Below are 16,625 nucleotides of genomic sequence, written 5' to 3'. Positions count from 1 at the left end.
ACGTATGACAGAAAAGTGCCACAGCAAAAGAATCGTGGTGCGAGAAGAAAAGCTTTGTTTTCAATGTTTGTGCTGAGTGTTCAGTTTTATTGTTGCCTGAGGCTCATTCATTGCACGTTGAAAACTATTCTTCATGTGTTGTGATGAGAATAGATTAATCGCTTTATTCTGTCTTATCTGTGCTCCGTGCCAGAATTCTATTCTTTCAGACATAAAAGAGATGAAATTGTTACGATTTGGGGCTTCTTTTTTCCCCAAAAGGCTGCACCATTTTGCAGGGGAATGTCTGGAGGGACAAGTCTATGGATGATCAACAGGTCAATTAACCTATCACAGAATCTGCATTAATTTAAAAAAATCGATTTTGACCAGTTATAAAATTGCAGTTTGATTTGCACAATTCTTCAGAAAAATGAAACGTGATGTATAATTCATTTAATTTCCGTTCTCATTCACACGATTCAAGGCGGAATTCTACCAAGCCCTCACCCGCCTGCTCATTGGTGGGCGGGAGCGGGAGAATTTAACGGGAGAGCCTAAAATTGGTTTCATGCCAGCTTGAATTTCCTGTGGAACCTTCCATTGGTGCCCGCCATGGTGGATCAGAAAACCCGTTGGAGGCGCGCATGAAACTGATTTTCATCCCGCTTATGGGGTGCAGACGAAGGCCCAAAAGAAATCTTCTCCAAACGCTCGATTCTTCACGCCACCAGCGGGAAAACACTTGGGTGCAAAACAAGCCAGGAACAACATGGTGTACAAATGTCGGGACTCACCTGAACAATGCCTGGGCTGTGGAGTAGTGGTATTGTCACTGGGCTAGTAATCCAGAGACCCAAAACAATGCTCTGGGGACCTGGCTTTGAATTTGACTTCAATAAAAACATGGAATTAAAAGTAAACATTGGCTGTGAATCGATTGTGAATTGGTCTCCATCTGCACTCTTAAGGGTTTTATGATTCTATGAATTGTTGCAAAAACACATCTGGTTCACTAATGTCCCTTCGGGAATGAATTTTGCCATCCTTTGCCGGTCTGGCCTACATGTGACTCCAGACCCACAGCAATGTGTTTGGTTCTTAGATGCCCTCTGAAATGGCTCACAAGTCAAGAGGGCAATTAGGGATGGGCAATAAATTCTGGACCAGCTAATAAAAAAATTTTGGATCAGAGGCTACCTGCAAACCTGGACCCAGAACACGACACCACACTACATGGGTGGGAGACCATCTATAGCTGGACCTTCCAGATTTGGTATCAGCGAGGAGGTCCATCTTCCAGCTTCACAATGTTCTGGAAGTCCATCTTCTTTCTTTAATTGTGGGTCACTGATGTGAGCGCCTCTTCAATACGGCGTACGTATACAACGGTCGGACTGTGTGCCATCACGCTTACCCCGCCACAGAATACAGTGAAAAATAGCAGGCTGCACAATTAATCAGGTTGGGACTCGACGATATGGTATGTTTTCCCGTCGGCCTCCACGGAGGTAAGCAATTCATGTTCCCGTCCTGCCCAGGACTTAGTCCCTAGACACGAGTATTCCACCCTCAGTTTCTTTACTCATTGATTTTTGTTCAGCGATTTTCCCCTCATCCTCCTCTCAAAGTGTCAACACCATGCCAGGCTGCATTTCATTGGGTGTGAGCCAACTCCCTCTATCTTATTCATGTATCTGCTTGATAATGAAGTGCGATTTCTCCGTTGCTGAGCCTGAACTCTCGTCATTTAGACCTTGAGGTTCAAATGCACAGGGGTCAAATCCTGTGCCTGAATTGTTCAGCCTGAAGTGCATGGGATATTGAACCTCAGCATCATCAAAGCAGAGACAAGCTGGTACTGTCCCAAAGTTGGGCCATTCTGACACGAGGCAAAATCCCTGGGTGAGTCAGTAAAGGAGACAGGAAAGGGTGGCAATCTGGAAAGGAGGGAGAAGTCAGGTCAAGAGGGTATCAGTGGCTGTGCAGTGTTGATCAGGAAGAATAGATATCAGGTAGAAGCCAAGATTGTTGAGGGTAGAGACCAGGATTAGGGCCGAGGTCACGACTAAGTCTGGGAGGTGCGAGTGAGAATGGTGAGGTCGGGGGCCTCATAGATCTAAATAAATTTTATTTGGAGATCTGTAGCCAAATCTGTCACAGATGTCAACTCTGACAAAAATGCATGAATCCATCTACTTCAACCTGACTGATTTGTGATTCTGAAGAAGGAGAAGTAAGTGGCTTAAAATCTAATTATAGTTACTCCTAGCAGATCTTGGCCAGTCTGTGAAAATACAGTACTACACCCATATCCTTTTCCATCACCTCCTGCTATTTTTCCAATGTATTCTCATTTGTTCCTGTTAGTGGTGTGGTGTTTGCGAAGAAGCATCCTGGCTGTGGTGTTGAACACGCTGAAACCCTTGAGTGACAGTTCTGGAGCTTCCGGTCATTGAGCTGGTTTGGACAAGAATTCTGAACTATATCTCGTTAGACACTGTGACTTGGAGAGTGCAGAACAAAATAAAGTTGTGTTTCTGGCCATGAGGAGGATGAACATGGAACATGGCAGCTTTTTAAGCAGCAGGAGTTTCGGAAATAACTATTTTTGCAGATCTTTGACCAGATACCAACTTCTGTGCATTCATCATTCAAAGTTAAGTTAGAAAAGCATTGCTGAACGAATCTCCTGATTGGAATAGTGAAGCTTTAGTGGGAGACAGTTCCACTTGACATGTTGCAACTTGTGGCTCGGCAAACTGATATGGCAACATTAATAAGTAAACAATGGATCTGTTTTGGAGTCGAACGACTTTCAAATATACAGTCCCCTGGATTCTTCCATTGTCAGTACAGCATCCACCTATATTACTTATTCATTGGGTTTTCATGTGCAATCATATATGTTTTTTAAAATAAATTGTTTTTTTCCAATTAAGGAGCAATTTAGCGTGGCCAGTCAACCTACCCTGCACATCTGTGGATTGTGGCGGGAGATCCACGCAGATACGGGGGGAATGTACAAACTCCACACGGACAGTGGTCCTCAGAGCCGTGAGGCAGCAGTGCTAGTCACTGAGCCACCATGCCGCCCTGTAATCATATTTGTGTGGTATTTAGAAACTTAGAGGGAAATTCAATCAAGAGAAAAGGAATGAAGAATGCAGACATTTTTACACTCAGCCATTATTCTAGTAACTCTGCACTGATAATTATTACATTGTTACAAGATTTATTCTTTCATGACAGTTTGGTCAGAATAAATCATAGAGGACTTCCGAGTGAAGGGATGTGCTGAGCGGACACACGAAAAGTGGCTCTCCTCTTGGAAACTCGAATGTAGGCACTTTTAAATCAAAATAGTCTGCTAAATCCGGTACCTCCCGTACCCCAACACACCACAAGAAAGAGACATGCCAAGTACCAGCAACCTTAGGGGCCGAAGAGACAGCAAAGGCAGTAAGAGCCAGGAGAAAAAGACTGAGGTGGTGGCAAACACATGGGGCGACGAGGTCCCGGCCACACCCGAGTGAGAAGAACCGCCGGATCATATGCCGGGCTACCTCCCGATGAACGAATGGAGGGAATTCCTAATGCAGGAACTCCAAGAGCTCAAGGATGTCATCTAACAGGAAATGATGGCGATGATGATAGTTGAGGTGGCGGAGGCGCTGGTCACCCTGCAAGTGGCGTTAGAAAAGACGGAAAGGCAGCTAGAGATGCAAGAAGCGACGATCGCAGAGATGAAAAAGGCCGTGACCGACCAGAGTGATCGGGTCGCCTGACTGGCGACGAGATGGCTAGGTTGGTAGTGACACAAGGCACACTAAGGGGGAAGGTTGAGGACCAAGAAAATCGATTGCACCGCCAATACCTATGCATTGTGGGCATCCCGGAGGGAACAGAGGGCAGGAACCCTCTAGAGTACGTGGCCGAGCTGCTGGGCAAACTGGTTGGAAGGAAAAACTTCCCCAAACTTCCAGGAGTGGACAGAGCCAGGGAACAGTCACAGGCCATCATTGCAAAACTGCAGCTGTACCAAGATTGGGAAAAGATTTTAAACTGGGCAAGACATACAAGGTCCTGTAATTGGGAGGGACACGCGATCCAGGTGTGCCAAGACATTGGGCAGACCTGGCCAAGTGCCAGACAGAATTTAACAAAGCCAAGGCGGCTCTTTATAAGAACAATGTCCGTTTCGGGCTGCTGTATCCCGCCAAGCTAATAATAATCTTTATTAGTGTCACAAGTAGGCTTACATTAACACTGCAATGAAGTTCTTGTGAAAATCCCCTAGTCGCCACACTCCGGCGCCTGTTCGGGTAAACTAAGGGAGAATTCAGAGTGTCCAATTCACCTAACAACACATCTTTCGGGACTTGTGGAGAGGAAACCGGAGCAACCGGAGGAAACCCACACAGGCACGGGGAAAACGTGCAGACTCTGCACAGACAGTGACCCAAGTCGGGAATCTGGTGCTGTGAAGCAGCAGTGCTCGGATGATGTTCCAGGGCAGGGAGTACTATTTCACAACCAGCGCATGCAGATGAATTCGTCCACAAGCATGGGCTGGGAAGGCAACGTAACCAACAATGAACCAGCACCTCAATGTATCAGTCAACCAAACATGGAGAGACTAATTGCGCGGGACTGCATCGCCTCATCTTCGGTTCTGACGCTGAGCCTCAGAAAGGAGGGGGTGAAAGTAGAACGCAGAAGGGGGTGATGAGGAAGGACAGGAGGAAGAGACACGCATAGGATGGCAGGAAGAGACACGTATATGTCAGGGGGAGATATAGAGCGGTCCCGAGAGGGGCCACCACACTAGCGGATGAACTAGTACAGGGAAGAACGAGCGAAGGGCGGGGGAGGGGCGGGGGGGGCGTGTCACATTTCCCAATGGGGTGAGGGTGCCTGGCAACAGGGGGAGAGAACATTCGAAGCGGGGGTGATGGGTGGGGTAAACAGAGGGGGAAAAGTGGGGAGGGGGGAACGCGCAGGTGTGGAGAGGATGGTGAGGGTGAGAAAGACCCAGGAGGAAAGCTGAGGGACAGGGGAGGGGGAGGGTAGGGCACAAGGCTGGCTATGACAGATCACATATAGCACCAAGTAACACCACAAACAGTCACTTTGGAGGACCCCCAAACAAATGGACACCCTGGAATGCAGGGGCACATCCACATGGCGACCCATAAATGGCAGTTATCTTGGGTGGCCCCGGGACAAACAGGAACCCCAGAGCACAGAGGCCTGGCTTCATGGTGAGTATGGTAATAACGGTAATCTTGGATAGCTCCCTAACAAACAGGAACCCTGGAGTGCAGGAGCGTATCCACAAGGTAAGTATGGTCGATCCTGCAGGAAGGCGGGGGGACAGAAATCCCCCATCAGAATAGTCACCTTAAATGTCAGGGGACTTAACAGCCCAGTGAAAAGATCCAGTCTTCGCCCACCTGAAAAGTATGAAAGCCAACATAGTCTTCCTCCAGGAGAGCCACCTGAGGGAGAAGGACCAATTGCGGGTAAGAAAGAGCTAGGTGGGACAGACTTAAAATTTGTGTTACAGGACAAGGCCTAGGGGCGTGGCCATACTGCTCAATAAGAGGACAGTATTCACAGCAACAAAGATGGTTACGGGCCAAGGGGAACGGTACGTCATGGTTAGTGGCGTCCTAGAAGGGGCACCTGTGGTCCTTATAAACTTGTATGCTCCCAACTGGGATGCCACGGAATTTATGAAAAAGACTGTGGCAGAAACTCCCAACATAGAACAAAGAACAAAGAAGAATACAGCACAGGAACAGGCCCTTCGGCCCTCCAAGCCTGTACCGGTCATGATACTTTGCCAAAACCCTCAGCACTTCCTGGTGCCTTATCCCTCTATACCCATCCTATCCATGTGTTTGTCAAGATGTCTTTTGAATGCAGTGAATGTATCTGCTTCCACAACCTCCCCTGGCAACGCATTCCAGGCACTCACCACCCTCTGTGTAATGCCTCGCACATCTCTAAGCTTTGCCCCACGGACCTGAAACATATGCCTTCTGGTGACTGACCCCTCCGCCCTGGGAAAGAGTGCCTACCCATCCACTCTATCCATGCCCCTCATAATCTTGTAGAGCTCTATCAGGTCAGCCCTCAACCCCCGTCTTTCTAATGAAAACAGCCCAAGTCTATTCATCCTCTCCACACAGCTAACCCCCTCCAGACCTGGCAACATCCTGGTAAACCTCCTCTGCACCCTCTCCAAAGCTTCCACATCCTCTGGTGGTGTGGCGACCAGAATTGTGCGCAATATTCCAAATGTGGCCTTATCAAGGTTCTATACAACTGTAGCATGACTTGCCAATTTTTATACTCGATGCCCCGTCCAGTGAAGGCAAGCATTCCGTATGCTGTCTTGACTACATTGTCCACTTGTGTTGCCACCTTCAAAGATCTGTGGACATGCACGCCCAGGTCTTTCTGACTTTCTATATTCCCAAGAGTTTTGCCATTTAAGGTATATTTTACCCCTATGTTGGACCTACCAAAATGCATTACCTCACATTTGTCCAGATTAAACTCCATTTGCCATTTCTCTGCCCAAGTCTCCAACCTATGGGCGAAATTCTCCACCCCCCCCCCCCCCCCGGGTCGGAGAATCGCCGGGGGCTGGCGTGAATCCCGCCCCCGCCGGTTGCCGAAGTCTCCGGCACCGGATATTCGGCGGGGGCGGGAATCGCGCTGCGCCGGTTGGCGGGACCCCCCCCGCGCGATTCTCCGGCCCGGATGGGCCGAAGTCCCGCCGCTAAAATGCCTGTCCCGCCGGCGTAAATTAAACCACCTACCTTACCAGCGGAACGGGCGGGCTCCGGGGTCCTGGGGGGGCGCGGGGTGATCTGGCCCCGGGGGGTGCCCCCACGGTGGCCTGGCCCGCGATCGAGGCCCACCGATCCGCGGGCGGGCCTGTGCCGTGGGGGCACTCTTTCCCTTCCGCCTCCCCCACGGTCTCCACCATGGCAGAGGCGGAAGAGACTCCCTCCACTGCGCATGCTTGGGAAGCTGTCAGCGGCCGCTGACGCTCCCGCGCATGCGCCGCCCGGAGATGTCATTTCCGCGCCAGCTGGCGGGGCACCAAAGGCCTTTTCCGCCAGCTGGCGGGGCGGAAATTCGTCCGGCGCCGACCTAGCCCCTCAAGGTTGGGGCTCGGCCCCCAAAGATGCGGAGCATTCCGCACCTTTGGGGCGGCGCGATGCCCGTCTGATTTGCGCAGTTTTGGGCGCCAGTCGGCGGACATCGCGCCGTTTCCGGAGAATTTTGCCCCATTTCGTGTTGTATCTTCTGACAATCCTCAACACTATCTGCCACTCCATCAAACTTAGTGTCATCCGTGAACTTACTAATCAGACCAGCTACATTTGCTCCAAAAATTTTATGTATACTACAAACAACAGAGGCCCCAGCACAGATCCCTGTGGAACACCACTAGTCACAACTTTCCATTCAGAAAAACACCCTTCTACTGCCACTCTTTGCCTTCTGTGACCAAGCCAGTTCTGTATCCATCTTACCACCTCACCTCTGATCCCGTGCGACTTCACCTTTGGTATCAGTCTGCCATGATGCACCTTGTCAAAGGCTTTACTGAAGTCCATGTAAACAAAAAAACTCGATCAAGTTAGTGAGACACGACCTCCCCTTCACAGAAACCGAGCTATCTGTCGCTTATGAGTCCATTTGTTTCCAAATGGGTATAAATCCTGTCCCTGAGGATTCTCTCCAATAATTTACCGACTACCGACGTGAGGCTCACCGGGTGCCTATAGTTTCCAGAATTATCCCTGTAACCTTTCTTAAACAGCGGTACCACATTAGTTATTCTCCAGTCCTCTGGGATCTCGCCTGTAGCCAATGAGGATACAAAGATAAAAGCAAATTACTGCGGATGCTGGAATCTGAAACAAAAGAGAAAATGCTGGAAAATCTCAGCAGGCCTGGCAGCATCTGCAGGGAGAGAAAAGAGCTAACGTTTCAAGTCCAGATGACCCTTTGTCAAAGCTAAAAGACCTAGAAAGTGGGTAATATTTATACTGTGGCATGAGAAAATGAAAGATGAGTCATAATGAGTCATCAACAGAAACCAAGGGAACTGAGTGCTAATAGCCACAGAAACCAAGGGGAAAGAGTGCTAGTGGCAGTTCCCAGAGAGAACAAAAGATGTGAAAGGCCAAACAGCAGAGAAACTAACATCAGCGGGTAAACTGTGACAGATGTAGATATGGGGGGAGGGGAAGGGGAAGCAAAGGGGAGAAAAGGTAAGGAAAGGGGGATAAGATAGGGGGGGAAATATATAAAGTAAGACAAGAAAGAAAGAAATGGTAAAAGGCAGCTAAAATGAAATGTGATGAAAACAAATGGGTTGAGGTGGGGTGTAGCAAATCATCTGAAGTTGTTGAATTCGATGTTGAGGCCGGAGGGCTGTAGTGTGCATAGCTGAAAGATGAGGGGCGAAATTCTCCCCAAACGGCGCGATGTCCGCCGACTGGCGCCCAAAACGGCGCCAATCAGACGGGCATCGCGCCGCCCCAAAGGTGCGGAATGCTCCGCATCTTTGGGGGCCGAGCCCCAACATTGAGGGGCTAGGCCGGCGCCAGAGGGATTTCCGCCCCGCCAGCTGGCGGAAACGGCCTTTGTTGCCCCGCCAGCTGGCGCGGAAATGACATGTCGGGGCGGCGCATGCGCGGGAGCGTCAGCGGCCGCTGACAGTTTCCCGCGCATGCGCAGTGGGGAGAGTCTCTTCCGCCTCCGCCATGGTGGAGACCATGGCGGAGGCGGAAGGGAAAGAGTGCCCCCACGGCACAGGCCCGCCCACGGATCGGTGGGCCCCGATTGCGGGCCTGGCCACCGTGGGGACACCTCCCGGGGTCAGATTGCCCCGCGCCCCCCCCCAGGACCCCGGAGCCCGCCCACGCCGCCTTGTCCCGCCGGTAAATAGGTACTCTAATTTACGCCGGCGGGACAGGCAATTTATCGGCGGGACTTCGGCCCATCCGTGCCGGAGAATCGAGCGGGGGGTCCCGTCAACCGGCGCGGCCCGATTCCCGCCCCCGCCGAATATCCAGTAACGGAGACTTCGGCAAACGGCGGGGGCGGGATTCACGGCGGCCAACGGCCATTCTCCGACCCGCTGGGGGGTCGGAGAATGACGCCCGAGATGTTGTTCCTCCAGCTTGCGTTGAACTTTACTGGAACATTTCAGCTGGCCAAGGACAGACATGTGGGCATGGGAGCAGGATCTTGTGTTTAAATGGCAAGCAACGGGAAGGTCGGACTCCTGAAAGTGCACAGACCGAAGATGCTCAGCAAAGCGATCACCCAGTCTGTGTTTGGTCTCTCCGATATAGAGGAGGATACAATTTCCTCCCTTGCTTCCCTCAGTATTCTGGGGTAAATCCCATCCGGTCCAGGAGACTAATCTACATTAATATCTTTTAAAAGACCCAGTATCTCCTCCTTTTTGATGTTAACCTGATCCAGACTGTCCACACATCCTACCCAAGAATTATCTTCCACAAAGTCTCTTTCTTTGGTGAACACTGATGCAAAGTACTCATTTAGTACCTCGTCCATTTCTTCTGGCTCAACACATAGATTCCCCCCACTGTTCCTAAGGGGTCCAATCCTTTCTCTGTCCGCCCTCTTGCTTCTTACATATTAATAAAAAGCTTTAGGATTCACCTTAATCCTACAAGGACTTTCCATGACCCCTCCTAGCACTCCTAATTTCCCACTTCAGTACCTTCCTACTTTCTTTATACTCCTCAAGGGTTTCGACTGTCCCCACCCTTCTACACCGTACAAAAGTCTCCTATTTCTTTTTGACGACGTTCATAATATCTGGGTAGCATGGTAGCATGGTGGTTAGCACAATTGCTTCACAGCTCCAGGGTCCCAGGTTCGATTCCCAGCTGGGTCACTGTCTGTGCGGAGTCTGCACGTTCTTCCCGTGTCTGTGTGGGTTTCCTCAGGGTGCTCCCGTTTTCTCTCACAGTCCAAAGATGTGCGGGTTAGGTGGATTGGCCATGCTAAATTGCCCTTAGTGTCCAAAAAGGTTATGTGGGGGTTACGGGGATGTGCTAAATACATGGGCTTGAGTAGGGTGCTCTTTGTAAGGGCCAGTGCAGACTCGATGGGCCGAATGGCCTCCTACTGCACTGTAAATTCTATGATTCTATGATCCCTCGTTATCCAAGGTTCCCTAAACTTCCCATACTTATCCTTCTTTCACTCAGGAACGTGACTTTCCTGAATCCTAATCAACTGTCGCGTGCAAGACTCCTAGATGTCCGATGTTGATTTGCTATCCAACAGCCGCACCCAATCCAAATTCTTCAATTCCTGTCTAATGTTTTCGTAACTTTCCCCAATTTAGCATCTTAATTCGAGGGTTACCCACATCCCTGTCCAAAAGTACCTTAAAACGTATGGAATTTTGGTCACTACTCCCAAAATGTTCCCCTACTGAAATCTCAACCACTTTTCATGACCCCTCCTAGCCCTCCTAATTTCCCACTTCAGTACCTTCCTTCTTTCTTTGTACTCCTGGCTCATTCCCCAATATCAGATCCAGTACTGCCCCTTCCCTAGTTGGACTATCTACATATTACATCAAGAAGGCTTCCTGGATACAGCTTACAAACTTTACCCCTTCCAAGCCCCTAGAACTAAGTGAGTCCCAGTCAATATAGGGGAAATTAAAATCCCCTACCACAACAACTCTGTTACTTTGGAACCTGTCCAAAATCTTTCTACCTATTTGCTCCTCTATCTCTCGCTGGCAGTTGGGGTGGCCTGTAATAAACGCCCAACATTGTGACTGCCCCCTTCTTATTCCTGAGCTCTACCCAGATTGCCTTATTGTATGAACCCTCAAGGTGTCCTCCCACAGTATGGCTATAATATTCTCCTTTACCAGTAATGCTACTTCCCCACCCCTTTTACATCCCCCTCTATCTCTCCTGAAGCATCTATATCCTCCAACTTTCAGCTGCCAATACTGCCCTTCCTTTAACCATGATTCTGTGATAGCCACAACATCATAATTCCAAGTACTAATAAGTTTGTCTGCCTTACCCATTATACTTCTGAAGTAAATACACTTCTAACCATTGTGTTTGAGCAGACAGGATGATGTTTTTCTCTTATTTTTGTTCTCTATTTCTCCTTCAGTTATTACACCTTCTGAGTTAGCGCTCAGATTCCTGCTCCCCTGCCATATTTAAATCCTCCCAAGAGACTCTAGCAAAGCTCCCAGCCAGAATATTGATATCCCACCAGTTTAGATGCAACCCATCTTTCTTGTATAGGTCACACCTGCCCTGGAAGAGATCACAGTGGTCCAGATATCTGAAACCCTCCCTCCTACACCACCAGTTTAGGCTCACAAATTTAGATGCACTATCCTCCTATTTCTCACCTCACTGGCACGTGGCACAGGGTGTAATCCTGAGATTATAACCCGAGAGGTCCTGCTTTTTAGCTTATTGCCTAACTCCCTGAACTCCTTCTGCAGGACCTCATCACTCTTCCTGCCTATGTCATTTGTACCTATGTGTACGACAACCTCTGTCTGGTCCCCCTCCCCCTTCAGGATGTCCTGTGTTTGTTCAGAGATATCCTTTTCCCTGGTACCAGGGAATCAACATACCACCCTGGAGTCTCTTTCCCATCACAGAAGAGCCTATCTGTGCGCCTTACTATAGAGTCCCTTATAACTATCACACCAATTCATCATGGGGGGGTTGGGGGGGGGCTTGAACTGCGTACCAAGCCCATGGACAGACAGATCACACCCCAAATTGGGGGGGGGGGAAAAATCAAACATGAGGATGGGACTGGGCTTGTTCTGGAGCAGATGGGGCAGTGGATCCATGGAGGTTCACACACCCAGGAGAGAAAGAGTTTTCCTTCTTCTCCCAGGTGCACAAGTTATGCACCAGGATCGACTTCTTCTTATTGGGGAAAGCGATGCTTCCAGGAATAGTGGAAACGGAATACTCATGGTCGCACAGTGGGGCTTTTTAATCCCAGCAGGCAGATACCCAGTCAGTCTATAAATAGGTGCTTTGTCAAAAGAAATACAATTTTTTGAAGAGTTTTCTCTGGCAGAAGCCAACCACTGATTTGATTTGAGAGGACAAGCTGTTTGGCCCGGGCTTTCTGCTCACCTGAGAGAAGGAAAACTTTTATCTTTTAAAGAAAACTTAAAAACTAAAGGGCTGGCTTTCGTCTTTGTTGGAACCAAAGCTGCTGCAACGCTGGGTGTTAATGACACTGGGGATGATGGCTTTGACCTGAGTGCTGCTTTCAAAGAAGATCCTCCTGCTAAACCTCCACCCCCAGCTGTGGATCCTAATTTTCCTGGTATTGATTTGGATTTTAGTGATCCCAAAGACCCCGTGCATCCAAAGAAACCGAATAGCAATCCTGATGAATTGGATTTGAATGATGCCATTATTGGTGAAGACAAATATACTCCAACAAAGCGTCCTAAGCAGCCACCCAAGGGTGATCCAGATCGTCAGTTAGAGGATGACGATCTCGTACATGCTGCCGGCGATTCTTACAACCCTGACGGGCCCAATGCTAAAGATCGTGGCCGGGCAAGTGGTCAAGACAGTGGCCAGGCAAGTGATCAAGATGGTGGCAAAGGTACCCTCGCTGGTATCATCTCGGGTGTGCTGCTGGCTTTGGGAGGTGCCGTATCTAGTTACGTCCTTTACCAAAAGAAGAAACTGTGTTTCTCCATGTCAGGGAACTCGGCTGAGCAGGGCAACAAGCAGGAGAATGTTCATGGCCAGCGAGAGGATCCCCAGTCCTACAATCCTCTTCTGAAATCACAGCCTGCTGGGAGTAACTAGCAAGCAGCGGCTGGAGAACAAACTGGAAGCAAACACTTGTCCGACCAGAAACCATCATCCTCGAGATTTGTTTCTTGTGCACTCTTTTTATCTTTCGTGTTCAGATTTGTTTTTGATTTTTTAATTGTTTTTCTAATGTGGGTTGACCTACACCCTTACTTTTAAAGGCGAAACTCAACCTAAAGTCCTTTTTTCTGGGGAAGAAGTTACAAAAAGTGTCAGAAGTTGCCTTTTATACAGCACCAAATTGAGAGAGTAACTCAGGCACCATCTCGCTGTCACGCCTGTAATTTAGCATTTAAATTTTGAATGTCACTGCTCCTTTTTAAAAAAAAAATCAATGCATCGCTCTGCTGAAAATCCATATTAGATTGTGGAAAAATGAATGGCCTGATATGGAGCGAGCCTAAAGTGCAGTGAAGTGCTGGATTTTAAAAAGTTTTGCAACTTGGAATAGTTGTAGGCATGGATTCGTTTTCTAACTGCGCACTAAGAAAATCTAGTGTTTTTACCTAGTTATCATTGCTGATAAATGATGTTCAGAAAGTTTGGATAGTGTTTTTGTAAGACTTGTAGTGCTGTACATTTTATGCTCTGGTAATTGAATAGAAACTTGTTGGGGAATTTATTTTTTAAAAGAGAGAATTATTTTGTTCTCCTCCTGCCCCCTCCCAATAGATTTTCCCGATTGGTTTGGAGACGTTGGTTGCTAATTGGAGAGGGGGGCAGGACGGGGTGGGAGGGGGTGCTCTGTGTAGTGGGACCTCCGTTAAATGAATTGGTAGTGGGGAGGAATTTGTAATGCATGCCCGTGCAGGTTATTTTAATCTGTTTCTTTCCTACTGTACGACCTCCATACCCAACCTGCAGGATTCAAACATCAAATGCAGTAATTCAGGAAATGTTCACTCACGTTTTTATACTGTATTTGCACAATCATTTTGCACAGAGTTGATATGATTGTAAGAAGCACTCCCAAGTAACAGTGTATAAATTGAGTTTAAAATAAAGGGGACAAAATGTTTTAAAAAAATGGTAGCACAGTGGTTAACACTGTTGCTTCACAGTGCCAGAGACCTGGGTTTGATTTCCGGCTTGGGTCACTGTCTTTGCAGAGTCTGCACGTTCTCCCAGTGTCTGCGATTTCCTCCAGGTGCTCCGGTTTCCTCTTACTCGTCCTGAAAAAATTGCTAATTGGGTGAATTGGACATTCTGAATTCTCCCTCCGTATACCCAAACAGGCGCCGGAGTATGGCGACTGGGGGCTTTTCACAGTAACTTCATTGCAGGGTTATTGCAAGCCTACTTGTGACAATAATAAAGATTATTATTATTCTAATCTCCAACCACGCTCCATAAGGCGTGAATGAGAGGTTGGAGATGGGCCGGGCTTAATGCCCCCCATGGAGGCTGGACACTGCCCTTCTAGCATTCTGTGAACGGATATCACAGGCCATAGACAGGTACATTACCAACAACCAAAATGGGGAGTTCTCACCCTCCATGTTCTGGGAGGCACTGAAGGCAGTGGTAAGGGGCGGAATTATGGCATAGAAGGTGCACAGAGTTAGGAAGGAGAGGGCGGCAAGGCAAGAGCTAGTCAATTCCATACTGGAGCTGGACTGGTAATACGGCACGGCCCCGACGGTAGAGCTATTGGCGGTGGGGAAGCTACAAATGGACTTTGACTGCTCTCTATGGAGAAAACAGTGCACCAGCTCCACTACCAATGTGGAGACAAAGCCAGCCGCCTGCTGGGTCACCAGCTGAGAAAGCAGGCAGCCATGAGGGAAATAGCTCAGGTTAGGGGCATCAACAGTAGCCATGCTAGAAAGGGTCAACAAGGCCTTTGTGACCTTCTACCGAGAGCTGTACACACCCTATCCCCCTGAGGGGGACTCGGGGATGAAGCAGTACGTCGACGGACTGGACATGCCGGTTGTGGGGGGAGGATAAGAGACGGGACCTGGAAGCACATTAGAACTGGGGGAAGTCATGGAGAGTGTCAACTCCATGCAGGAGGGGAAGGCACAGATGGATTTCTGGCAAACTTCTACAAAATATCTGTGTCAGAACTGGCCCTGCACTTGTGGGAGATGTTCGCAGACTCGATAGTAAGGGACTGCCTGCAACCAACACTGGCAAAAATCCTCAATATCGTTGATACCCAAAAAGGACAAAGACCAGACTGAGTGCGCCTATAGGTCATCTCGCTACTCAGCATAGATGTCGAAACCTTGACAAAATCCCTGGCAAAGCGGCTGGAGAGCTGCGTGCCAGAGGTCGTTGCGGAAGACAAGATGGGCTTTGTCAAGGGCAGGCAGCTCACATCAAACATCAGCCGCCTGCTGAACGTGATGATGACCCCATCCAGGGAGAGAACACAAGAAGTGATCATCTCCCTGGATGCTGAAAAGGTCTTCGACATAGTCGAGTGCAAGTACTTCATAGAGGCACTGGAACGGTTTGGGTTCGGGCTTGGGTTCACCTCCTGGGTGAAACCACTGTACAGCGTCCCCATGGCGAGCTTATGGACTAACACCAACGCTCTAAATACTTCCAGCTGCAAAGAGGCACTAGGCAGGGATGCCCGCTGTCCCTGCTGCTGTTTGCTCTGGCAATCGAACCACTGGCAATCGCCCTCAGAATGACAAAGGCGTGGAGAGGTATCCAGATGGGGGACAGGGTGCATAGAGTTTCATTCTACCCGGATGGGACCTGACAAGTCTTGTGGAGGAAGTCAAAAGGACCTGCAGGGGTGGGGCCCACTCCCCGCTCTCCCTGGCAAGGAGAATGTAGCCTATCAAATGAACGTACTGCCCAGGTTCCTCTTCCTCTTCAGATCCCTCCCATCCTTCATCTCTCAGGCCTTCTTGAACATGATAGACAAGCTAGTAATGGTATTTTTGTTGTGTGTGTGTGTGTGTGTGTGGGGGGGGGCGGGGGGGGGGGGGGGGCGGGGTGGGGTGGGGTGGGGGGGGGGGGGGGTATGGTTGGGAAAATACCAGAGGATCCAAAAATAGTCCTGCAAAGGAAAAGAAACATGGGAGGCCAAACCTACAGTTCTACCACTGGGCAGCCACAGCAGAAAGAGTGAGGCAATGGGTGAAGGAACCGGGAGCAGATGGGTGAAGGTGGAGGAGAGTTCCTGCATAGGGACGTCCCGCTGAGCCCTAGTCACTGCCGCTCACTTATTCCCCCCGACCAAGTACTTGAGAAGTCCAGTGGTAGGAGCGACTGTCCAGACGTGAGACCAAATGAAACAGTATTTTGCTCTAACCAAAATGTCCACCAACAAATGTCAGCAACAACCACAGGTTTACACCCACAATAATGGACTGCACCGTCAAAGGGTCGGGAGACAGGATAAGGGGACACTGACGGTTCGAGACATGTACTGAGGCGACAGTGAAGTGACCCTGGAGGAACTCACGGAGTGGTTGCAATTGCCAAGAGGAAACAAGTTAAGGCACATACAAGTATAAAACCTCCCTCCTTAAGGAAACAACGATGTACCCCCAGAAACCAGGGCATTCGCTAATCAAGGAACTGCTGGATATGGGCAACCAAGGCAAGGAAAACTGTGGGGATCTCTACAGGCTACTGTTGGAGGAGATACGCTCCCCCAGGACGAGACAAGTGAAAACTGAGAGCTGGAACTAGGCATAGAGGTGGAGGGAGGATGCTGGATCGAAGCGCCAAACTCCACCTCCAGATGCCCAGGGCAAACTCACCTCCACA

General features: G+C 49.3%; 1 protein-coding gene across 1 annotated transcript; it reads left to right on the top strand.

Moving 5' to 3' along the window:
* The first annotated feature begins 3,620 nt into the window (after window positions 1-3,620).
* Window positions 3,621-13,177, top strand: LOC140417145 (CD99 antigen-like protein 2). Its single transcript, XM_072501181.1, has 2 exons — window positions 3,621-3,750; window positions 12,223-13,177. The coding sequence occupies exons 1-2, from the start codon at window positions 3,621-3,623 to the stop codon at window positions 12,882-12,884; spliced, it is 792 nt and encodes a 263-aa protein (XP_072357282.1). The 3' UTR covers window positions 12,885-13,177.
* Window positions 13,178-16,625: the final 3,448 nt, after the last annotated feature.

Source organism: Scyliorhinus torazame, chromosome 1, assembly GCF_047496885.1.
Source record: "Scyliorhinus torazame isolate Kashiwa2021f chromosome 1, sScyTor2.1, whole genome shotgun sequence".
Classification (NCBI taxonomy): domain Eukaryota; kingdom Metazoa; phylum Chordata; class Chondrichthyes; order Carcharhiniformes; family Scyliorhinidae; genus Scyliorhinus; species Scyliorhinus torazame.
This window is presented reverse-complemented; position numbering and strand designations above follow the sequence as displayed.

What these genes read in the sequence shown, in the direction of transcription:
- LOC140417145 (XM_072501181.1), top strand. Translation starts at nt 3,621, where the DNA reads ATGGCGATGATGATAGTTGAGGTGGCGGAGGCGCTGGTCACCCTGCAA. An exon ending in AAAGGCCGTGACCGACCAGA is followed by an intron (nt 3,751 to 12,222) that starts GTGATCGGGTCG and finishes TATCTTTTAAAG; the next exon opens with AAAACTTAAAAACTAAAGGG.